The 25028-nt window shown below is 38.9% G+C and overlaps 1 protein-coding gene across 3 annotated transcripts in view; it reads right to left on the minus strand.

Annotated features, from left to right (window-relative positions):
• Nucleotides 1-17375: 17375 nt before the first annotated feature.
• The window catches only part of ZDHHC20 (zinc finger DHHC-type palmitoyltransferase 20), a 70503-nt gene continuing 62850 nt past the window's right edge, over nucleotides 17376-25028 (minus strand). Inside the window, exons 11-13 of one of the 3 annotated variants that reach the window (XM_027064530.2) lie at nucleotides 23781-23896; nucleotides 22607-22684; nucleotides 17376-20876 (exon numbers count right to left, since the gene is read on the minus strand). In XM_027064530.2, the coding sequence (XP_026920331.1) occupies nucleotides 22647-22684; nucleotides 23781-23896 (154 nt within the window). In that variant the 3' untranslated portion in view covers nucleotides 17376-20876; nucleotides 22607-22646. Of the gene's footprint in view, nucleotides 20877-22606; nucleotides 22685-23774; nucleotides 23897-24240; nucleotides 24286-25028 lie in introns of those variants that run through there. The other 2 variants (XM_053206559.1, XM_027064532.2) reach the window with 2 other exon arrangements.

Genomic DNA, 25028 nt, shown 5'->3' on the forward strand with positions numbered 1-25028 from the left:
GGCCACACGTATGTAATTTATTAATTTTTAACAGATACACACAGGAAATGCAGTGAAGAAAGGATAATCTTTTCTCAAACCTGGTGCTGGAACAAATGAGTATTCATATGCAAAAGATGACCTCAGTCTGTGTCTAATGCTATATACAAAAATTACTTCAGGGGCACCTGGCTGGCTCCGTCGGTTAAGCATCTGACTTCGGCTCAGGTCGTGATCTCACCATTTGTGAGTTCGAGCCCCACGATGGGCTCCGTGCTGACAGCTCAGAGCCTGGGGCCTGCTTCAGATTATGTGTCTCCTTCTCTCTCTGCCCCCTCCCCCCGTTTGTTCTCTCTTTCTCTCAAAAGTAAATAAAAACATTAAAAAAAAATTTTAAGGGACGCCTGGGTGGCTCAGTCCGTTGAGCGTCCGACTTCGACTCAGGTCATGATCTCACGGCTAGTGAGTTCAAGCCCCGCGTCGGGCTCTGTGCTGACAGCTCAGAGCCTGGAGCCTGCTTCATATTCTGGGTCTCTCTCTCTCTCTCTCTCTCTCTCTGCCCCTCCCCTGCTCATGCTGTCTCTGTCTCTCAAAAACAAACACTAAAAAAAAATTTTTTTTAATTAAAAAAAAATTACCTCAAAACGGATCATGGATTAAATCTAAAACCTAAAACTTGTATAAAACTTCCCATAGGAAACATAGGGAGAAACTCTTTGTGACCTTGGGTTAGGCAAAGATTTCTTAAAAATGTATGAAGTCATGCTTTATAAAACCCCAATCTGATGAATCAGAATTCATCAAAATGAAGACATTCTGTTCTTTGAAAGACATTCTGCTAAAAGAATGAAAAAAAAAAAAGCCAAAGACTGGAAGAAGAATACCGGATAAAGGACTCATATCCAGAATATATAAATCATTCTTAAAATTCAGTAACAGGAAAATAATTTTTTTGAATGGACAAAATATGTGGACAGATGCTTCATCAAAGAAAACGGACTGCAAAAAAACCCATGAGTAAATGCTCATATTATTAGTCATTTGGGAAATGCAAATTAAAACCACCATGAGATACCACTATATATCCATTAGAATGTATAAAATTTAAAAGACTGACAATACCAAGTGTCATCAAGGATACAGAGTACCTAGAACACTTATATACTGATAAGAATATAAAATGGTGCAACCACTTTGGAAACAACTTGGAAATTCCTTTAAAAGTTAAACATAACAATTATCATATGACTCAGCCACTCTACTGCTGGGTACTTACTTAAGATTGATGAAAGCATGTGTCCATAGAAAGACCTAAATGTTCATATCAACCTTTAATAAAAAAGTAGAAACAAGTCACTTTCATCTGATGAATGGATAAACATTTGTTGTACATCCTTGTACAAATGTACACAAATGAATGACCTGATAAACACAATCGGATCTGAGTGAATCTGAAAATAATTATGCTGATTGAGAAAAGCCCCATGACCCCATAAAATACATTCCATTTGTATGAAATTCTAGGAAATGCAAGCTAAGCCATAGTGATGGACCAGTGGCTGCCTGGGTTTAGAGATGGGTAGGCAGGGAGGGTCAGGAGGAAGGGATTGCAGACTGGCATAAGGAACTTTTGGGGTGGTGGATTATTTTGTTATCTTGATTGTGGTGATGATTTTCATAGCTGTATAGATGTAAAATCTTATCAAAATGCACATTTTATGTATGTGCATTTTATTCTATGCTAATTATTCCTTAACAAACTTGTTTTAAAAGTTGTCGAATATTTCCCAAAGTGATTTAAAAGCAGTTTACGTTCCTACCAGCAATGTAGGAGAGTATTGTTAATTTGTACTTCTCTGATGACTAACAAAAGTTCAGCATATTTTAACATACATCTTGGCTGTGCAGCTTCTTTTCTGAAGTAACTATTCAAGTCTTTTGCATATGTTTCCATTTTTATTAATGAATTGTAGTTGTGTCTGGATACAAGTCCTTTGTCAGAAATTGTTTTGTGACTATTTCTTTACAGTCCGAGCCTTGTCAAATTCATTTTCTTAACAGTTTTTGGTTAGAATTTGCCAATTTTCACATCTCCAAAGGCAAGGGAATTAAAAACAAAAATGAACTATTGGGACTTCATCAAGATAAAAAGCTTCTGCACTGCAAAGGAAATAATCAACAAAACTAAAAGGCAACTGACGGAATGGGAAAAGATATTTGCAAATGACATATCGGATAAAGGGCTAGTATCCAAAATCTATAAAGAACTCACCAAACTCCACACCCGAAAAACAAATAACCAGTGAAGACATCAATAGACACTTTTCCAAAGAAGACATCCAGATGGCCAACTGACACGTGAAATGATGCTCAACATCACTCCTCATCAGGGAAATACAAATCAAAGCCACACTGAGATACCACCTCACACCAGTCAGAGTGGCTAAAATGAACGAATCCAGAGACTACAGATGCTGGCGAGGATGTGGAGAAACGGGAACCCTCTTGCACTGTTGGTGGGAATGCAAAGTGGTGCAGCCGCTCTGGAAAACAATGTGGAGGTTCTTAAAAAAATTGAAAATACAACTACCCTATGACCCAGCAATAGCACTGCTAGGAATTCACCCAAGGGATATAGGAGTGCTGATGCATAGGGGCACTTGTACCCCAATGTTTATAGAAGCACTTTCAACAATAGCCAAATTATGGAAAGAGCTTAAATGTCCATCAACTGATGAATGGATAAAGAAGATGTGGTTTGTTATTTTTTAAATTATTTTTATTATTTTTATTGTTTTTAAGATGTGGTTTATACATACAATGGAATACTACTTGGCAATGAGAAAGAATGAAATCATATCACTTGCAGCAACGTGGATGGAACTGGAGGGTATTATGCTAAGTGAAATAAGTCAGAGAAAGATACCATGTTTTCACTCATATGTAGATCTTGAGAAACTTAACAGAAGACCATGGGTGAGGGGAAGGGGAAAAAAAGTTACAAACAGGGAGCACCTGGGGGGCTCAGTCAGTTAAGCGTCCGGCTTCAGCTGAGGTCCTGATCTCGCGGTTCGTGGGTTCAAGTTCCGCATCCAGCTCTGTGCTGACAGCTTAGAGCCTGGAGCCTGCTTCAGAGTCTGTGTCTCCCTCTCTCTCTACCCCTCCCCTGCTCATGCTTGGTGTCTTTCTGTCTCAAAAATAAACATTAAAAAAATTGAAAATAAAAGTTACAGAGAGGGAGGGAGGCAAAACATAAGAGACTCTTAAATATAGAGAACAAACTAAGGGTGGATGGAGGATTAGGGGAAAGTGGGTGATGGGCATTGAGGAGGGCGCCTGTTGGGATGAGCACTGGGTGTTGTATGGAAACCAATTTGACAATAAAGTATATTAAAAAAAAAAGAATTTGTCAATTTCAACAAAGTCTAATTTATCAATTTTTTGTTGTTGTAATTGCTTTGGTTGTTTCTTGTGGGGCTTGAACTCATGACCCCTAGATCAGGAATCACATGTTCTACTGACTGAGCCAGCCAGGCACCTCTTGTATTCTAAGAAATCTTTACCTGTGGCCAAATAATGACGATTTTATTTTTTCCGCTAAAAGCTTTAGTTTTTCCTTGAATATTTAACTCAGTGCTCTCTCTCTCTCCTGTTGCTTGGTGTGTGGTATCCAGTAGGAATCAAAGTTCACTTTTGTTTTGTTCCCTCTGTTGGGTCAGTATTGTCTGTTCAAAAATACCCCCCTGCCTTAAATTCGTACTGCATCTCTGTTGAAAATAAATCGACTATATGAGCGTGGGTGTATTTCTGGACTCCGTTCTGTTCCATCCATTTGTTTTGTAGCTGTGCCTACGTCACACTGTCTCCATTATTTTTACTTCAGGGTAAATTTTGAAATGTAACTTCTGCAGCTTTGGTCTTCTTTTTCAAAGTTGTTTTGGTTCCTCTAGGTCCTTTATGGTTCCACAGACATTTTACAATCAGCTGTTCAGTTTCCTAAAAATACGAAAAGCCTGCTGCGATCCCACTTGGCGTTGTATCGAATCTGTAAGTACATCTAGGAGAGAAATGACATGTTGAAGATATTGAGTCTTCCACTCCCCCAATGTGTTAGCTCTTCATTTATTTAATCTTGTCTCAGCAATGTTTTGCAGTTTTCAGTGTGGAAAACTTTTGTTTTCCTTTAACTATTTTGTGCCTTTGATACTAGTGTATAGGGATACAATTCATGGTTTCTATTGACCTTGATCCTGAGCCCTTGCTAATCTTATCATAGCAATTTTTTTCATTGTTACTGATTCCTTGGAATATTCTAAGGAATTGTCATCCACAAATAGGGATAGGTTTACTTATTTTCTGTTGTTTTTCATTTTTCTTCTTGCCTTACCAAATAGGATAGGACCTCCAGAAAGGGATAGGAACCTCCAGTATTACCGTAAATAGAAGTGATCAGAGTGGGCATTTTTCCTTGTTCCTTATATTCCTGGTTTCCTGAGCATTTTACCATTAATAATACTGAAGTTTGTAAAATGCTTTTCCTGCATCCACTGATATGATCGTTTGGTTTTTCTGTATTATTCAGGTAATACGTTAGATTGTATTAGTTGACTTTTTATTCTTTTTAAAAAAAGTTTGAGAGAGAGAGAGAGAGAGCACGAGTTGGGGAGGGGCAGAGAGAGAGGGAGAGAGAGGATCCCAAGCAGGCTGCACGCTGTCAGTGCAGAGCCTGATGTGGGGCTGGACGTCACCAACTGTGAGATCGTGACCTGAAATCAAAAGCCAGCCACTTCACTGACTGAGCCACCCAGGTGCCCCTGTGTTAGTTGATTTTAAGATGTTTAACCAATCTTGTATTTCTGAGATAAAACCTGCTTGGTCATGATATATTATTTTTATTTATTGCTGGATTTGCTTTGTTTGGCTAAGGATTATTTTGCCTATGTTTATGTTGGAACTTAATTTTTTGTAATGCCTTTGTTAGTTTTGACATTAGGGTTATGCTGTACCTAAAATAAGTTGGAAACTTTCCTCCTTTATCTTCTGAAAGACTTATGTAAGACTGGTATTATTACTTCCTTAGATATTTGATAGAACTCACCAATGAAACAATCTGAGTTTGGTGTTTTCTTTGTGGTGAAGTTTTGCTTTGTTTTGTTTTTTCCATTTTATTATTCACCATGACTCATTCATTATAGTGAAACATCTATTCACTGCTTTCCAGCATTCCCTTTTTTTCTGCTAATAATTCTCTGATTTTCCTCCAGGGAATTATCCCTCCTTTTTCAGCCTTTTGCCCCAGCTGGAACTCTTGATTCATCTCAAACTCAGCCAGTGAGCACATCACATACCTATGGTTGCAACTGGTGCAGGAACGGTTATGTGATCCACCAAGGGTCCGTGGGGCACAATGATGCTTTTCCTTGGAATGCTGGGATACAGATACTTCATATTCCTATTGAATATGAACCTTCAAAGCTTAGTAGCTATGGCTGCTGTAGTCATATGGAAAATGGATCAGTCACATGGAAAATGGATCCAAACTCTGAAGAAACAGATCCAGGTCATTGCTGCTTCCTTCTTTTATTTTTCTTTCTTTCTCTCTCTTTTCTTTCTTCTTTCTCTTTTCTTTCTGATGTTGCAAGAATCCTTATCATTTTTTGTTTTTGTTGTTTAGACATTATCTAGGAATAGGTCTGCTGGCAATGAATTCATTTACTTTTTTAAAATTGAAACATAGTTGACACAGTGTTACGTTAGTTTCAGGTGTACAACACGTGATTCAATGTCTAGGCTCTATCTTACGCCATGCACCATTGCACCAAAAGTGTAACTACCATCTGTAACCACAAATTCACTTAGTTTTCATTGAGAAAGTCTTGATTTACATTTATTCTGGAATAACATTATCATCAGATATGGGATTCCGCATTGATAATTCCTTTCTTTCAGCACTTGAAAAACGTGTCGCTTCCTTCTTGCCTCGTATTTTCAGATGAGAAATCCAAATCCACTGCCATTCTTCTTGTTTTTCCCTACAGGTAAGGTGTCATTTCTCTCACTGCTTCCAAGAATCGTTTCCCTTGTCTTTTAGTTTTCAGAAGTGATTACGATGGGTGTTGGCTTGGGTATCTTTGTATTGTTTGAGAGTCACTCAACTTCTTAAATCTGTAGGTTTCTGTATTTTGTCCAATGTTGGAATGTTGGAATTTTTTTTTGTTCTAGGCCCACAGGTCCTTGAGGCTCTGTTCTCTCCTCCTCGAGGGGAGTTCCTTTCTGTTGTTCGGATTGGGTAATTTCATTATTCTATTTTCAACTTCACTCTTTCTTCTGTTCCCTCCATTCTACCTACTGTTGAGCCCATCCATTGTATTTTCTATTTTGGTTATTGTATTTTTCAGTTCTAGAACTTCCATTTTTCTTCTTCATAGCTTCTATTTCTTTGCTGAGACTATTTTTCATTTTGCTTCAAGCATGTTTATAATTGCTCACTGGAACATTTTTATGATGGCTGTCTTAAAATTCTTGTCAGATAATTCTAACATCTGTGCCAGTGCCTATTGTATTACCTCTGAAGTTGAGGTTTTTCTGGTTCTTGGTATGATTGATTTTTTATTGTATCTTGGACATCTTAGGTACGAGTGACCTCGGGTCTTCTTAGATCTTCTGTTTTAGCAGGTCTCCTCTGACACTACTCACCCTGCCCGCAAAGAAATAGGTAACGTCTCATTTCTGCCAAATGGGTGTGAAAGTCCAGGTTTTCCCTTTGACACTCCACTGGGGACAAGGGGTACCTCCTTATTGTCAGGCAGAGGTGGTATTTTGGGATCCTCACTAGGCTTTCACCAACCACACCTCTGGTCGTTGAAGCCTCATTATTACCCCCCACCCCACCCCATGTAGTCTCTAATGTCACTGTGGGAGGGGTGAGGTTTCATTATTATTAGATGGTGGTGAAAGTTCCAGTTTCCCTCCTGGTTTTCTCTGATACGACCCCAGCAGGATGGGGTGGGAGGGGACCTCATTACAGCTGAATGAGAGTAGAAATCTAGGCTCCTCACTGGGCTTTGCTGGTAGGGTAAGGCTAGGGCTGCATTTTGGTGGTTGTGTGTATGTAAGTGTGCTGTTTGACTCAGTAAAGTAGTTATTGTCTAAATGTTTTGTCTTGATAGGTGTTCCTTTCTCGGTCTTTTGGCTGCAGAACAGGCTGCTCCCATTGGTGTTCCACACTGCCAGCTTCTCCCACACCCAATATTAGATATATGTGGCAAAAAAGAAATGTTTCTTGGGTCCTGAGGTTCCTAAATGGTCTTTCTCTCCACTTTTTTGACCCTTATGTTTTTTATGTAATATCCAGAAATTTTTGTTGTACTTAGTGGGAGTCATAGGGGGAATTATTCAGTCTTGTTCTAGAGCTGGAAGTCCTGGAGAAATTTTGGATTACAAACTCACTGTCTTTGCCACTCAGATTTCCTTTCATCTTATCAGTTTTGGTAAGTTGTGTTTCTTTAGGGATGTTTTATCTAAGTTATCAAATTCATTGGCATAACGTTTGTAATATTCCCTTTCTATTCTCTTGATGTCAGTAGGATCTGTAGTAACTTCTTCATTACTGATACTAGTAATTTATGTATTGATCGAGACTTTGCTAATAACTTTAGTAATGCTTCCAGAGAACTTTTGGTTCTATTAGTTTTTGTGCTATTTTTCATATTCTACATCATTATTCTCTGGTCTTATTTTTACCTTCTTTTCGTTTGAGCTTCATTTGCTTTTCTTCTTCTGGCCTTTTAATTTAGATCGATTTTGAAGGTTCTTGAAAATACAAGCATTTAAATATTTAATTTTCCCCGTATGCACTTCATTAGCTGCACAAGACAGGTTTTGAAATTTTGTATTTTCATTATCATTCAGTTCCAAGTATTTACTAATTTCCTTTCTGATTTTTTTGACCCACTGATAGATTTTTTAAAAAAATGTTTAATTTTGAGAGAGTGAGCAAGCGAGAGAGCACGAGTAGGGGAGGGTCAGAGAGAGAGAGAGGGAGAGAAAATCCCTCTGTCTCTGCACTATCGGCACAGAGCCCAATGTGGGGCTTGATCCCATGAACCATGAGATCACGACCTGAGCCAAAATCAAGAGCTGGATGCTTGACTGACTGAGCCACCCGGGTGCCCTGACCCATTGATAGATTTATATGCTACGAAAGGACAAATCCTTCCTGAATTTTTCAGTGTTCCTACGAAGTCTTAACCTCCTGAGCTGTAAAACTGATTTTAAGGTGCTTACTTTTAACTCCCCTAGAAATAATAGATTTTCATATATCACTTTGCAGCCATTTGCCCCTGAAAGGTAGAACTAATGCTTACCATCCAAAAGATAAGAGAATAATCTCTTTAGGAGCCAAATGGTTACGTTCCAGAGTAGAGACCTAGGCTAATGGCAAGGGTGACTGAATGAATAACCCAGACCTCAGGAGTGATTTTGAACATTATTTTCCTTTTAGTCTCCCCTCCAGGGAAATAGAGTTACATTTCAAAGGGTAAGGACCCAGGATCCTTCCTCCTCTCATTGGACAGAAATTCTCTAAGTGCAGAAATTCATATTTTCAGGATTCCTCTCTGACAGTATAATCGCCCCGCCACATATGTAGGTATACACAGTCTGAGTTCATCGTCGGCACAGTGTTAGGCATGCGGGGACTAATAATACTGCAATGTCATTCTGGCTGTTCTTAATGTGAATTAGGCTGACCTCTGACCAAGGTGACTGGTGTTTCTGCTAGTATCTATACAAATACGTAAGAAAGGTAACATCACAGATCCTTCACTTAATCAGTGTGTCTTTTAATTTCCAATAATTTAAGCTCTTCTAGATGTCTTATTGCTATTAATTTAATGTTATGCTGTCACGGTAATAAGACATTGAAAACGATTTCAGCCTTTTAAAATTTATTGAAATTTTTTTATGGCTCACCATGTGGTCTTAGTGAACATCCCATGAGTGCATTCTAAGGTTAATGGGTGAGGTGTTCTGAAATGTCAGTTACGTCAAGGTGGGTAATAGTGTCATTCAAGTCTCTTTATATTCTTACTTTATATCCTGACTTTTGGTATAGCCATTTTATCAATTATAAAGGAAGGGGTTTAGAATATCCTATGACTGCAGGTTTGTCTGTTTCTCTCTTTAGTTGTTTTCATGTATTTGAAGCTTTGTAATTAGGCACATAAAAATTTGCAAGCATTATGGCTTCCTAAAGCCTTGATCTTTTTTTTTTTTTTTTTAATTTTTAATGTTTATTTTTGAGAGAGAGAGACAGAGAGTGTGAGCAGGGTAGAGGCAGAGAGAGAGGAAGACACAGAATCCAAAGCAGGCTCCAGGCTCTGAGCTGCCAGTACAGAGCCCGACACGGGGCTTGAACCCACGAACTGCGAGATCATGACCTGAGCCACAGTTGGATGCTTAACCGACCAAGCCACCCAGGCACCCCTAAAGCCTTGATCTTTTATCACTATGAAAGTATATTTTATCTGATGACTAATGTTTGCATGATGTATATTTTTTCATCCTTTGACTTTCAAATTATCTTTGTGTTTAAAATACATTTCTTAGAGATAGCATATAGTCAGAATAGGGTCTTGTGTTTTTTTTTTAATCCAATATGACAATTACTGTCTTTGTAGTATTTAGTGTATACTTACATTTAAGTATACATTTAAGCATACATTTAACTTACATTTAAGTTATGAGTAAAGTCTGCCATTTTGCTATTTGTTTTCAATTAGTCTCATTTGTTTTTTTGTGTGTGTGTCTCAGTTCCCCTCTTGACTTCTTTTGGGCTAACATTTCTTATTATTCCATTTTGACTCCTTTGTTCACTTTTTGACTATACCTCTCTGCAGTATTTTTTAGCGGTTTCTTCAGGAATTATGAAATACCTCTTTAACTTATCAGTCTATTTAGAGTTAATATTATACTATTTTCACTACAATTGTATAGTTCCATTCACCAACCCATCTTTTGTGCTTTTACTATGTTACAAATCTCACAATATAGCACTATACTTTGTTTTAAACAAGGACCTCTTAGAAATTTTTAAGTTTAGTTTATTTTGAAAGAGAGAGAGAATGCAAGTGAGGCAGGGGCAGAGAGAGAAGGAGAGAATCCCAAGCAGGCTCACACCATCAGCACAGAGCCCCAAGCAGGGCTCGAACTCATGAACTGCGAGATCATGACCCGAGCCAAAACCAAGAATTGGATGCTTACCCGACTGAGCCCCCCGGGCGCTCCTAAACAAATACATCTTTTAGAGAAGATAATAAAATATAATTTTACAAACTTATCTATACACTTACCATTACTGTAATCGTTTCCTGTCTATAGATCTGATGCACAAAATTTGTATTTCCTATCTAGATATCTCTTCTAAGCTCCAGATTAAAATATCCCATTATTTCACATCTTTACCGAGATGTTATCTCCAAGTTAAAATGTTCAAAACCAGGGGTGCTTGAATGGCTCAGTTGGTTAAGCGTCCAACTCTTGATTTCGGCTCAAGCCATGATCTCATGGTTCATGGAATCGAGCACTGCACTGGGCTCTGTCTACACTGTCAGTGCAGATTGGGATTCTGCTTGGGATTCTCCTCTCTGTCCCTCCCCGGCTCACGTGCTCACGCTGTCTCTCTCTTTCAAAATAAATAAACATTAAAAAAATAATAAAATGTTCAAAAATGTTCAAAACCAAACTATTCACCCCAAAGAATCTTTTCTCATTAACCTATTATGGAAATTCATATTTTCTCATACCAGAAGCCAGAAACTCCAAGGCAACGATTCCTCATATTATTATTCTTACTTATTTGCTGCCCTTTTTCTTTTAAAAAGTTGTTGTTAAAAATGGAAAACTTTCTGTTCCATCCATTTTTGTTCCTCCCTTATACCTTAACTTGAACATGAGTAATTTGCCCACTGAGTGATCTATATGAGCAGCACAATAAAGACCGTATGTATTATTTCACACTGACTTTATTTCTAGCCACAATTCTAAATCACTCTTATACTATGTTCAATAAATTATCCCTAACTGAAACCAAGAGAGTCATTTGCGGTGTCAGCGCAAATCCCACAAGCTTCGTGACATACGTGGGTGGGGGCGCCCGGGTGGCTCAGTCGGTTAAGCGTCCCTCCAACTTCGGCTCAGGTCATGATCTCGCGGTTCGTGGGTTCAAGCCCCATGTCGGGCTCTGTGCTGACAGCTCACAGCCTGGAGCCTGCTTTCCGATTCTGTGTCTCCCCCTCTCTCTGTCGCTCCCATGCTCTGTCTCTCTGTCTCTTGATAATAAATAAAAAAACATTTAAAAGAATTAAAAAAAAAAAAAAGCTTCATGACACACGAGTCTGATTGCAGCCGGGGAGCTTTATCTCCACAGTCAAGGATGGTTTTGTTGATTGTACTCTTTGTTTATGCTGACAACTTCTGTTTGTTGAAATTTCCAAGAAGCAGATGTTACTTTGTATTTATTTTGATGCCACAGGAATTTCACTGAGCTGATTCCTATGATGACTGAAAAATTCATGTAGTATATAACACACGAAGCAAAACATGAACGATCCCTTCACGGCCACCCTACTTACTCCTGCCCCTTTTCCAACCGTCTTGGTGCTTCCTTCCAATCTCCTTCAATGCTTTTATGTATGTTTTTCTCCTCAAGTTTAAAAGTATTATGTGCCCATCACAGAGAACTAAAAAGTAATTCGGTAACAGAACAAACTCGCTTATAATCACAAAATCAGAGCCCAGTACCCAGGCACACACACTTTGTCTATGACTGGGGGTCATACACATGGTTTTGCGTCTTACATTTTCATGTATTGTGAATAATGTCCTGTGTCAGAGTCTGAAAGCACTGGTAGTTTTATCAATATGACTTAACACCTCCAACTCAGACCATAAGGAAAGGCAGTTTAGTCTTTGCTAGGAGAAAAGTATGTTTCATCTTAGAAGCAGGAAAGAACATCAGGCCTCTGTAAATATTTCAATTAGAAGGGCCCCTTTTCTCTTAATAATCAGTGTAAAATACAGCACTAAGCAACAAAGCACAGAATATATAACTGAATGCTTCTAAGACTAATCATTATTTGATCTATATACTACTAGAGTATTAGCAAGAAAGCATGTTTTCCATTTAATTGCTTAACAATGTATCTATATAGTTACATAAAATGCTGATTGACATCCATTGATCTGCAGCTATAATCTAAATATAAACACATCTGTAGAACCCTAACCTTGTACTGCCTTTTCTCTCACTCACAAACCAATGAATAAGTACTGAATGGATACTTCTCAAAGGTGCTTTGGGGCGCCCGGGTGGCTCAGTCCATTGAGTGTCTGACTTTGGCTCAGGTCATGATCTCATGGTTCGGGGTTCAAGTCCCGTGTAGGGCTCTGCACTGACAGGTCTGAGCCTGCTTTGGATTCTGTCTCCCTCTCTCTCTCTCTTTCTCTGCCCCCCCTCCAAAATAAATAAATAAACATTTAAAAAAAAAAAAAGGTGGTTTAACAATTCCACCTATAAAATATGTCTCCAATTCTACATAAAACTAAACAAAGATATTTTAAAAATGTTATTCTACTCGGTGTTTCAAAACAAGAAATGTCATTTCACCCACTTCAAAGGCATGTTAAAGAAAACACACATATGTGGACCTTCTGGCTCACAGGAGGCCAAGGAGCAATTCTCTTCAGTGTTCCTGAATCTGGGTTCATCCAACACCAGCCACCTCCTCCATGCTGCGTAAGTTCAACCCCAAGGAGATCAAAGTCGTGCCACCTCTGCCCTGGCTCCTCACATCGGCCTCCTGGGTCAGTCTCCAAAAAGGTTGGTGATTACATCACCAAGGCAACGAGTGTCAGGAAGGGTCTGAGGATAACAGTAAAACTGACCATTCATCGGTATGACAGGTCCAGACTGAACTGGTACCTTCTGCCTCTGCCCTGATTATCAGAGCCCTCAAGGAACCGCCAAGAGAGAGAAGCAGAAAAACACTAAGCGCAGTGGAAATACCACTTTTGATGAGACTCAACACTGCCTGACGGATGTGGCACTGATCTTCAGCCAGAGAACTCTCTGGAGCCTGACACAGATCCTGGGGACTGCCCAGTATGTGGGCTGCAATGTTGATGGCCACCACCCTCGTGACATCATTGACGACATCAATGGAGGTGCAGCCGAATGCCTGCTAGTTAACAACTACAAAGGAAAAGTATTTCAATAAAGGATCATTTAACAACTGAAACAAACAAACAAACAAACAAAAAACAAAACAAGCCCCAGACCACCAAAAACCCCTCGCACATATGGAACGAAGTATGATTTGGAGTGTTTGCTAAAAGCAAACAGACTGGCAGCGGACCTTTCCTTTCATGCGTTCTTCTGTCACTTTTCCAGTAAAGAGTCACAAATGTGATGCACAGGGATGGACCAACCACATCGGTTCCAGAAGACAGTCCTCTTTTGTAAACCCCATCACAGGACCTTAGGTTTTGAATTTAACAACCAAGAAAAAAAAAGTATGAAAAACCACATTATTTTACTATTTGTAATGCACATCTTCACTTCAAAGTGTCTGGAAAGACCAGATGTTAAAATACGGACCCACAGTGTTCACTCTGCACACAGCCGTTTGGAATAAAGGGCACAAGGGGACGGCCGGCTACAATCTGAAAGTGTCGCCTAAATAGGAACATTCTGGCCAATTCTTTCCTTACTTCTTTGTCTTCACAGCCTATCTCAAGGACAAAATACAGGCAATGTTGTACTTCAGGGGTAGATGAAGAATTTCACTTCTAAAAGTAATGTTTAAAAGTCTTTCTTACAAACTTAACCAAGAAAGTATACGAAAGTATTTATTAGCTCCCTATTTGTTATATGAAATTAGAGCACGCCCTTTTCTGTTATATACACCACATATAAGCGACACTACAGTAAACGTGCATAATTCCCTTCTCACTCTCCTCCACCCACTTGGTGAATGTGTAAGTTATTTCTCAGAGTGATCTACTGTTTCTATTAGAAAGACAATCTAAGACTATTGAAATATTCACCCTATTGTTGTATATCATATGTAACATATGACAAGCACACCTAAGCACGTAGAAAAGCTACATATTTTAAATAAGGACTTAAGTTTAATCACTATATACACTACGTGCAGGACGCTGGAAAACCATGCACATACGGACAACAGTTCCAACACATTCTGGGGAAACCCTTCCCCATCCCTCACTGTCTTCTCTCCTTCCCTCGAACTCTGGAAACAAGCGTGGACCTGAATCCAAGAAGCGATGCAGAGATTGCATTTCCGCAAGTCGTTTCCGGATGATGTGTCTCTTGAGTGAATTTTAACAGAAAGACGATCGCAAAACAGGTCGTTTTTCTAACTGGACTTTCAGCATACGTCGACAGCTTCTCTGCATCGAGAAAGGCTACAGATTGCAAACAGGGGCTTGAGGTTTATTGTAAAAGGCTGAGCAAAGTGTCACCGCAGCTTGTCCACCCTGTATGCACAGGTTTGTCGTTGGCAAACCTTCCCAACAGGCGGTCGTCCCTTCCAGGCAGCCACGAGGTACTGTTCATGCCTGGCACCGAGAACGCCCGGGGGCCCGCTGACGTCCTGGGCCCGCTCCGCCTGCCGGCACCCCGGCAGATTCGGGCCTGGGAGCTTCCCCTGCCATTCCAGTGTGTGGGTCCTGGGGTCCCCGTATGTCTCCGGCGGCAGCCTGAGGGCAGGAGCAGCTGCGACCCCACCCGAGTCAGCCCCGGACTCCCCCTGGTCCCAGCACTCACCCATCCTCTGGAGCAGGTGCTCCACAAATAGGTGGAGTTTGAACCCACAGGTACACAACAGGTACTTTGAAGCCTCTAGGTGGGATCTCACCATGTGGGCAGAGCGCTGCGATTTGATTATTTCACGTAATGTCTTCAAGATCGTTCCAGTGGAGACACTTTAGTTTTGATGAAAATAGCTACACGTGGCCTCTTCTTCAAATGCCTTCATCGTGGTCTCTGGAAAAGAGTGACATAATTTAGCAGATTTCCTATAAATGAACACTGGTATTCCTTTCGTACTGCTTTTACCAAAGCCTCTCAAACAACTCGCCTTATGTGTGTATCTCTAAGTATGAAGATTACGCACAGTGAAACTTGGGACATGTATTGCCAAATTACTTTTTTAGTAAAGTGAAGCCATTTTACGTTCCCGCCAAAATGCTTCTTTAGCAACACTGGCTATTATCTACCATAGGCAAAAATACTCTTATTGGTGTTTTCACTTGCATTTCTTTAATTAATGAAGCCAAGTATCTTTTATCCGCTATTATTGATCCGTATTTCTTTCGTGAATTTCTTCTTATTGTTGTATCTCCATTTTTTCCTATTAGTGCTAATTTTCTTAATTTTGCAGGTATTCAAATCTGTCTTGCTTTACGGTCACCAGCGTTGTGCCCACTTAGAAATCCCTTTCCTAGCCCATTATTAAATCCATTACCCATGGGTTTGGGGATTTTTTTTTTTTTTTTTTGCAGTATTTGCTTTCACTATCTAACATATCATGACCAATTGAAATTTGTTCTGATGTAGGATGTGAAGGACTTTTTCCCCAAATGGCTAGCATATTGGCCCAGCATCATATATCAAATAACTGATTTCTCCCTCACTGATCTATAGAATATCTAACCCATCATTTTTCTTTTTTAAAAGTAACATGCACATAATACAAAAATACATTAGTGAGAGGGCACACAGTGAAATGTATGTAACCTATTCCACCCCCCCCCCCCCACCCGTTTCCTCTCTGGAGACACTAATAGTTCATTGTGTATCCTTTCAGATAGTCTCTTACATTAGGCCACCGTAAATGGCAGTGGACATGCGGTTTCCAGTCTTTTGTTGCTTTAAACAGCTCTGCAACGAACATCCTCATGTACCGCTTATAATGCGTAAGTAAATCTGTAATACTCCCCAAAGTAGAACTGCTAGGTCAGAGAACATGGACATTTGAAAGCCTGGTTTTTCCAAACTGCTCTCCAATGATGCTGCCCCATAAATTTATTCTTCCACTAAAATGTGTGAAAGACCGACTAGTATTTTTGAAGTTTGGGATAATTTTATAGGCTCTGATGCTCACTTGTGAGAGCTTGGGACATGACAGATTAATGAACATGAAATTCTTTCCTCCTATTGTTTTCTGAACTTCCGTGTTCATTTTGTGGGTAGTTAGTAAAAAAAAAAAAAAAGTCCTCAAGAGTTTATAGTCCAGTGAGTTGACTCCAAAGTACATGTGACTAATCTATGGCTAAATTAAATTAGTAATAGCACAGCGATGCTAACTTGGCCTGGAGGCCACGGGGAAGTATGATGTAAGTATGATTTCTACTGTATTGGGAATCCTGGATGAAGAGAATTACCTTGTATGGAGAATGGGCTGACAGGTGGTGACATTCTTGCCGGAAGAACAGCAGGAGGGGAGTTAAGGAACCTTAAATCCTCTTTATCAAATGGAAGGCACGGATATGCAGGGGTTCAAGAAAATGAGGCTAACTTCACAGAGCTGTTAAAACATTCATAAAAACCTGTTACACGCAAAAGACTAAATGTTAGTTTTCATCCCTCCAGATTCTGGAGTACCTGAGTATAAAACAGGTAAAAGAGGCCAACATCTTTTCCAGAATGGTTCCGAAAAGCTAACTTACGAGAAGTGAGAAAAGTAAGGCCGATGTGATGTCACTACTGCTCTTGGTGTCAAAATGGCCTCTTGACCACTTAGTAGTCTGTCCTCCTTCCTACCTCAAACACGGTGCTCTAAATTACCCCCCCCCCCACCCCCGCCGTCCTGCCAATTAAAACAGAAAAGGCTGCTGCATCCCTACCGGTTCTTGCAAACGTTTTGAAATTTTGCTAGTCTAAAAATTGGAATCACGGCTCTCAGAACCTTCCTGTTTTATCCAGCAGCCTCAAATAACAAAACCGCTGATTTGGAAGGGAATGAGAATACAAATGTCAGAAAGAACTCTACACAAGATAAAACCCATTATTCAGCATTCTGACAACCACAGTTCAACTTTTACAGGGTTTCCAAGGTACTTACAATCCTAAAGTGACTTTTGAATTGAAAGTTAACATGTTCAGAAAAAGCAAACTTAAAACGTTTTGAATAAGCAATCTCTGGCCTACATAAACTACAATACGTTTGCACTCAAATAGCACCTGTCTTAGATGTGGTTAGCGCAAATTATTAGCTACTTCTTTAACTAAACACTATTTTACCAAATTTCCAAAAGGATCAAAGTAACAGTTATTCTCTCATTTGATATATACCACTTTATAACAACAAAAATCTGTTCAAATACAAGACTTTATTTTTATTTATTAATAAGGTAAATATAATGATTTTTGAAAAAAAAAGTTTAAAAATGTTCAGCCTTCATGTTAATGTAGGTTAGGCCATCCAAAAGACAAAGCAGAGTTAACATTAAGTCATGGTCCAGGATTATACTTATGAGAAACAAATACAGGACTTACGGTACTTGTTAAGTAAAGACAACCAAAATAAACTGTATTTCAAATTTGTTTCTATAAAAACATATTAAAGACCATTTTAAAATAGTATCCATCTTTTCTTTCATATGGGCATATAGCTTCATTTGCAATCATGTACAAATATAATAAACTTGACTAATAGCTTTCGTAATCTTTTAATACAAATACAATTCCTTCCTCCTTTATGCAACCCAACAAAGTAATAGCAAGTGAAGTCATTAGAAAAATATGGACCTTTCTGAATCTATATTGCATTTGTAACTTAGATTGGAAAATACAGTTCAGATCATATGAAACACGTGGATTTCAGGTGTACACATCACCTGTGCCTTGCAAATGATCAGATATGGTCTTTATTTTGGCTGAAATGCAAAAATACGATTAATTTCTTAATAACAGATTAGTTAAAAATAGTTTCCATTGATAGCAGTGCTAGTCCTAGAACAAAATGTAAGCAAAACATATTTGTAAGTCACTGTCTATTCAGTGCCCCCAATATACAGATCCTAAGCCCTTAATATACATTTGCTTTAAAGATTAATGAATGGACATCTCACATGTCTGATAATCTTTACTTTAAACAATCCTGTAAACATAGTCAAAATCTTTCTAAAAGAAGTAAAATTCAAGTAAACATTGCATATTTGATTTAAACTAACCTTACAGTTAAATTCGCTTATGACACATTGGATGAAAATCATTCAATACGCAACAAGGTTTTAAAAAATCATCCACATGTAAAAATGGAACTGAACTCTGTAAACATGTTCATGTTTAAGAACTACTGTAGTGCAGCTGCTCTTTGGTTTGGCATAATGATACCGGTCAGACGCCTCAGGTACCGAACATTCAAGTAAATCTGTACCCAGGCAAAACCAAGACTCCTGGTGGAATTTGTCTTTAATGGCAATGGCAGGACCTGAAATCCAACTTTATTTTCCTTAAATATATCAAAGTGTTCGAAGGACCAAAGATAGAGTACTAATAGATTTCGACAGGCCTTCATTTTGACCTTTGCCCCTAAAGAGTTGATAGCACTAATCAATCAATACCAGTCGAAACACCAAAGAGGCAACCTTGCCGTGACTCCCAGGCCATTTGTAGGCCCCTGCTGAATGACCATTAACATGTATGAATAAATCAGCCAAATATCTAGAATGTGGCAAAGTGCTGGCCATAAATTAAACCAAAGGTAACTAAGGCAAAGGCTTTAAGTGAAAACTTTTGAAAAGGTGTTTGCTCTACTATTAAAGATGACGTTAAATAAAACTTAAAAGAGAAAGATTACGTCACCACAAAAGTGCCTGAATAGGTTAAAGGGGAAAGACTATGTTTCCTCAACTGTTAATCAGGTGCATGCAAATCCTGTGATCTAAATGTAGAAATACTCACAAAAAGTACCGGGAGAACATTTCTGAAAGTAGTCAGGTAAGTTTAAACGTTCACAATGTCCTTACAATACATAAACCGCCAAAGTGAAGTGATTTTTTTAACTCCCTTAACTCGCATACTTAAAGGTCTTCTAGAGTCAAGAGTATTAGGACTACAAAGTTCAAATAAAGGTATAGGAACCATTGTAATACTATTCCAAACTGTATTTTCAAAGTAACTCATTCCTTTGGTTCAAAGGGAGAAAACATTACTTCCTATTAAAATCTAATATTAGCATAGCCAATGGAATTAGACAAATCCTATAAACTGAAGATCTGGAACAGCTGACTAAAAATTTATGCTACATTAGGAAATTACAGAGCTATCCCTACAGCGTATGTTTGGCATACAGAAGGTACCTCCAAAATACTTGGTGGATGAATGAAATATAAGGCTAATTTTGCAAAATTAGGAGTCAAAGAATGTGAGAGGTCATCCAGTCTAACTCATGCATAATACCCCTTCCTCCAATCCTATTTTACAGAGAGATAAACTGTAATGGTCAATATTTACAGATGCTGGTTAAGATTCAGCTCTATCCAATACTGGAAGCAATCAATCATTTTGGTTTGTGTGTGCACACAGGACTAAACAGGACAAATGAGGTAACATTTCTATGTTGTTTCTCCTTTACAGGGTACAGTATTTCCCCTTAGAATTAATTCAACAATTCCTGTCGCTTAGACTGGATTTCCAAAGGAAAAGGATTTCCAAAGGAAGTCAGATTTCAAAATTGGCACGAATAGTGGAATCCACTGCTCACAGACTGGAAGTTTTAAATGGACTACTCAGGTTAGAATTTCTCTCCTGAAGGTAGAATTATGCTAAGCAGTTTTATTCTAGTTCAAATTGCATTTTAAGTCACCGTTTAAGCTTTATAGCATCGCTGTAAAAAGTTTCCAAGCAATTTTTAGTAATCACCTAAACTGACATTTGAAAGTCAACAGCATGTGTATCCTAAATACCTTAGGACGACAAGTAATTTTTAACAGCTTACAAAACCTGCCCATCTTCCTCTTTACTTTTCTCCTAGCCACTGCCACTGTTCTGTGTCCAATATTCCTATAGCACATGTGCCTTTGTGTTTCCCTGCCCATAAAAATACCCATGAAAGTTCAACAAAAAAGGAATTTGAAAGCAGAGAAAACCAAAAATATTTCTACTTAAGCCTTGGGCACAACACTACATTACATGGTTGTATTAATGCTTAGAACTAAGCCCTCAATGAATTATACAAATGTGCTCCATGTTTTAAATAACTATATTTAGATATCTGAATCTTTCTGAGTGTTGTTTTATAGCCAACAATAAAAAAACTTTATTATTAAAAATGTTGAAAAGTATAAAACAGTAATTATAAATTAGCAAACACCCAATAAAAAAAAGTTATTTTCTTTTCCTTACACAGTACAAGCAACAGTAAGTGGATATTATCGATCACCTTCAGCCACCACACTGCCCTACATGTACTTCACTTAAGACAACTTCTCAGCTTGTTGGAGTGAGAATTTATATGGATACAAAGAAACGACTCTAACAATAGAACTCAGGTGTCAAAAAAATACATCTGCCATGTTAACACGTGTTTTGATAGCTCATACTGTAGCATCTCATAACAGGTAAGTGTTATTTCCAAAATAAGATTAAGTCACTTTTGTAGCAGTCAGTCGATGTAGCACAAACGGGCTTATGTTAGATTAAGGCATCTTCCTGCTCTGGAGTAGTGCTTCTGTGGATCCAGCGATCTGTACAAAGGCTTCCTTTTTTAAAAAATATATCTTCTGTTATACTTCAATTATTTCATTCCATTGATCATTTTCTTGCAAATAAAACTGAAAATATCAGTCCATAATATGTTTTTATAAACCTACAAAATCAGAAACAATTGAGTTACTGGTTAAAACTTAATTTTATAGTTCTGAAAATAAGATTTATTAAGCGGTTCTGTGGGCTAAGGTATAAAGCTGCTAAAATAACAAGACCGGACACAGGGGCGCCTGGGTGGCTCAGTCGGCTGCGCGTCCGACTGCGGCTCAGGTCATGATCTCACGGTCCGTGAGTTCAAGCCCCACGGCAGACCCTGTGCTGACAGCTCAGAGCCTGGAGCCTGCTTCGGATTCTGTGTCTCTGTGTCTCCCTCTCTCTCTGTCCTTCCCTTCCTTGTGCTCTGTCTCTCTCTCCTTCAAATATAAACAAACACTTAAAAAATAATAAAATAAAATAAGAAGGAAATAAATACTTTAATACAACTAATACTGTAATAATAACAAAGATTTTTATAAGCAGCAAGTAAGGGGTACTGCTGGCTTTCTTCCTCAGAAGCAAACGAGAACATTTTAAAAGAGGTGGATTCTTTTGGTTCTCCCTTACTGTTAACTTGGACATAACCTGCGAGGACATCTTTACCCACCCCTTCCTAAGACTGCTAGAGCATATAGGGAGGTACCCACAGCAACATTTATAGATTGTTGAGGATTTTCAACAACCACTAGCATCAGACATTCTTCCACCCACATTAAGAATTCTAGAACCAAGGCTATACCACAGCCACAGTTCTTGGTGGGCATGGTCACCTCATGACACACAGTCACCACTCCTCTCCAGAGTCCAGCCTGACACAAGCCCACCCTGAGAGCCTCTGTTCTGATTCTGCTAGGTCTCACATAGGCTCTGCCTGTTACCTTGGACCTGGGCTCCAGGTCCTTTGTGAGGAACTGAATGCTAATGAAAACTGCTGAGCAAGGAAGCAGATGCTCCCCTGATTGAGACTGCAGATGAGAACTCCCTGAAAAGATGAACTCCTGCCACAGAAAAACTGACAATAAAGGGACATTGTCTTCAGTTGCTGTTTGTGGTCATCTGTTATGCAGCAAAGGGTAACCAATACAGGTTACGAGGAAGACTTCGGAACAATCTAATAGCTGCCCAAGATGCTCCCAAGTCATCGAGAGAGCCCCCAACTGAAACAGAGAGCCGTCTTTGTTTCAAAGCATCGGGAGACACGGAGCTCACTACATCCCTCACAGTTCAACTTAGTTACACCACCTACTTGCACTAAGGTTTGTGTTTAGTCTGTCTGGGAAGTTCCTGGTTGCCAGTGACATTAATTTCCTCTGGCTGCTGTCTCGGGCTGGCCAGACAGAGATCAGCTGCTCAGCGTGGCTGGCTACAGGAAACTGCTCTTTTGTTACCTCTTTTCCAACTAGATCGCATCAGCGAACCTCTGCAGTCTTTTCTGCAGCCACTCTTCTCTGGATCAACATCTTTCTAATAGTAGGCAAAAGCCATCTTGTTTTTCTTAAACTAATTAATAAGACACCGTTTACTGAAAAGATTAGTCGTCCACATACCAACCCAAAAAAGCTTTTATTAGCTTCTTCATTAACCTACCAATACATGTTTACTAGGACTGTGCTAGAAGTGGTAAGAAAAATGGGATTTAGGCAGCTGTTACCTTCCAATCTCTTCTTAACCACCTAATTTTGCTGATATAATTGAAAGAGTAAAAAAAAAAAAATGACTTGCAAATTGTTTTGAGATTAGAAAACATGAAAATAACTGCATTTGTTCAAGGAGATTACCTTTATACTGTCTTACCTTGTTCTTATTCAAATGGTTAGTTATGAACCAGTGGTACTCAATTTTCTATTGCCACTGTAACATGGTTATTTGTCCCTGTAAGCACATAATTATATACGACATGACACAAAAAAAGAAGTATTACGTTTCTGGCTAAATGGTAGAACTGATGATCACAGTAAAAGCAACTCTTACAAAAGCACTATATTATGCTTATGGTTATCAACCATAACCATATGCTCTTGGAGAACCCAGAAGCGCTAAGAGCTAAAAGTCTGGTTTTAGGCTTATATTTGTGAAAATGTCCATTGGCTTTGAAAGCAGCCATAACTGTGAAGCCCATGAATGAATTTTTCCTTTGACCTTATACATGGGGTCTGATGATCCTAATGAATACTAATTTAAGAGAATATCCTAATGATACGAATTCAAGAGAATAACTTAAGCATTGCGAAGAGCCAAAAACAAACAAAAAATCAGAAATTCTGACAGCAGGCTTTCAAGTCTTAGGGTATTTCCCTTGGTACAAAATGATCTGAATGTCCAAACCATTTTCCTACAGAGCAAGATGAGGACAGTGCTATTACTATCGCTATTAAAAACCGCCATGCAAAGAGTGTAGCTTGTAATGCACGTTAAATGGCCAGCCTATGTCATAAACCTGGCCTGGTTCGAAAGACCACCTCTGTCTTGTCAACTGTTCTACAATGAATCCATAATTCACGAAATGATTAACAGTCATCATGAAAAGGTTAAAATATTTTTGGTGCACTCTTTTTATATATTAAGGCAGCAAAGACTACAATGCATTTCAAAAATTATTTTCAAATAAGCAAAATTAAGACCCTAGAGAAAAATCTTGTTTAAACGCTATTCAGAATCGTGAGTGCCAAAAGAACTTTCTACATCTGAGGTCAAGAAACACATGGCTGGGTAACAAAAGGCAAGTCCAACTGTGTCAACAGAACAGAACAGAACACAGGAGTAGCCACTACACTTTCTCCAACCTTTTCTCCATAAAAGCTACCAATAAACACTGACACCCCATATGTCAGATATTCCATTAAAAAGTCTCTCGTATGTTAGTATTTTCAAATATGGTGTTATTTTGATTTTTCCACGTTTGGTAAACCTGGTTGACTTCATCTGAACCAGAAAAGGCAGTGTTTTCGAGAAGACAAGTAAGTATTACCTGATCTGACAGTGCCTTCCTCAGATTCATTCTCTGTCCACTGAGATTCACTGTCCAACAATCGGTTTTTTGATTCACTAAGCGGTTTGATAGGAAAGGGTTGACTTGAGCCAATACTGAAAAGAGGAGGAAAATAATTCAGTAACTAGTTTAGTGCTCAATTAATACTTAATTAATAAGCAGCAAATTAGCATTCCTTCTCCTACATATGTGAGGGCAACTCATGAGGTCTCAGCACTCTTAAAAAACTCTATCTTCGAAAGAAAAATATGCCCCCAACCCCCAACTGAATGGCTCTCTAGACCCAAGAATCTCCATTCCAACAGTGCCAATGAAAACTATTAGACGAAAGAAAAAAGTTCCAAAGGCTGGTGTGAAACTTTTAAAACGTGTTAGTCAAGAGCCGTTAAGGTAGCACAAGGTGGGGATCTAGGTCTGTGGCCAGGACAAAAAAAATTACCTGTCATTTCCCAAGTTTTCTGCTTTCTACCTCTGCAGTTTAGATCTAAGGGGAAAAAACGATTTAGTGACTCAGCGTAGGCTTACTTTTCTTGCTAAGAGACCCGGGGAGGGAGGGAGTGGAGGAACGGAAGGAGGAAAAGGGAAGTAGTGTTCCTTGCGTACTTACTACGGGCCAGACACTGTGCTGGGTGCATCAGACACAGGTCAAGCTTCACAATAACCCTTGGAGGCAGCTGTGATTGCCCTCGTTTGACAGAGCTGGAAACCGAGTGTCACACAGCTGAGGTGACTGGTTCAGACCCACAGTAAGAGTTAGAGTTCTAAGGTCCAAAGGCTGGAGGTTCTAAGGTCGACGTTCTGATATTAATGGGCCGGCCTGGAATTTAGAATCCCTCCTCCCCCGCAATTTATTTCTGTCTTAAATAAATTTCAACTGTTTCACTTTGACAGAAGCATCTCTATCTTCTTTAAAATTTCATTTAAAATGAGCTATTTCTCTGAATTTATGAATCGGATTGCTTGGCATGGAAATACCGAGAAAATATCTCCTAAGATGAATGAATGAGAAAAAATTTTACATTTGTATTTTTGACATCCTCATTAATATTATTTTCACACCGCAGTTAACATCTGTTTATCAAAATATAATGATGGATCGCATGACCAATTTCTTTGAAAAAAATAGAGCTGATACAAACCAACAGAATCAAATCTTGAAAGAATATCTTAGTTTCTAGAAAGATGTAGCATATTTAGGATAGCCATGTTTCCTGGTTGGCCCAGAGA

This window comes from Acinonyx jubatus, chromosome A1 (assembly GCF_027475565.1).
Source record: "Acinonyx jubatus isolate Ajub_Pintada_27869175 chromosome A1, VMU_Ajub_asm_v1.0, whole genome shotgun sequence".
Lineage (NCBI taxonomy): Eukaryota > Metazoa > Chordata > Mammalia > Carnivora > Felidae > Acinonyx > Acinonyx jubatus.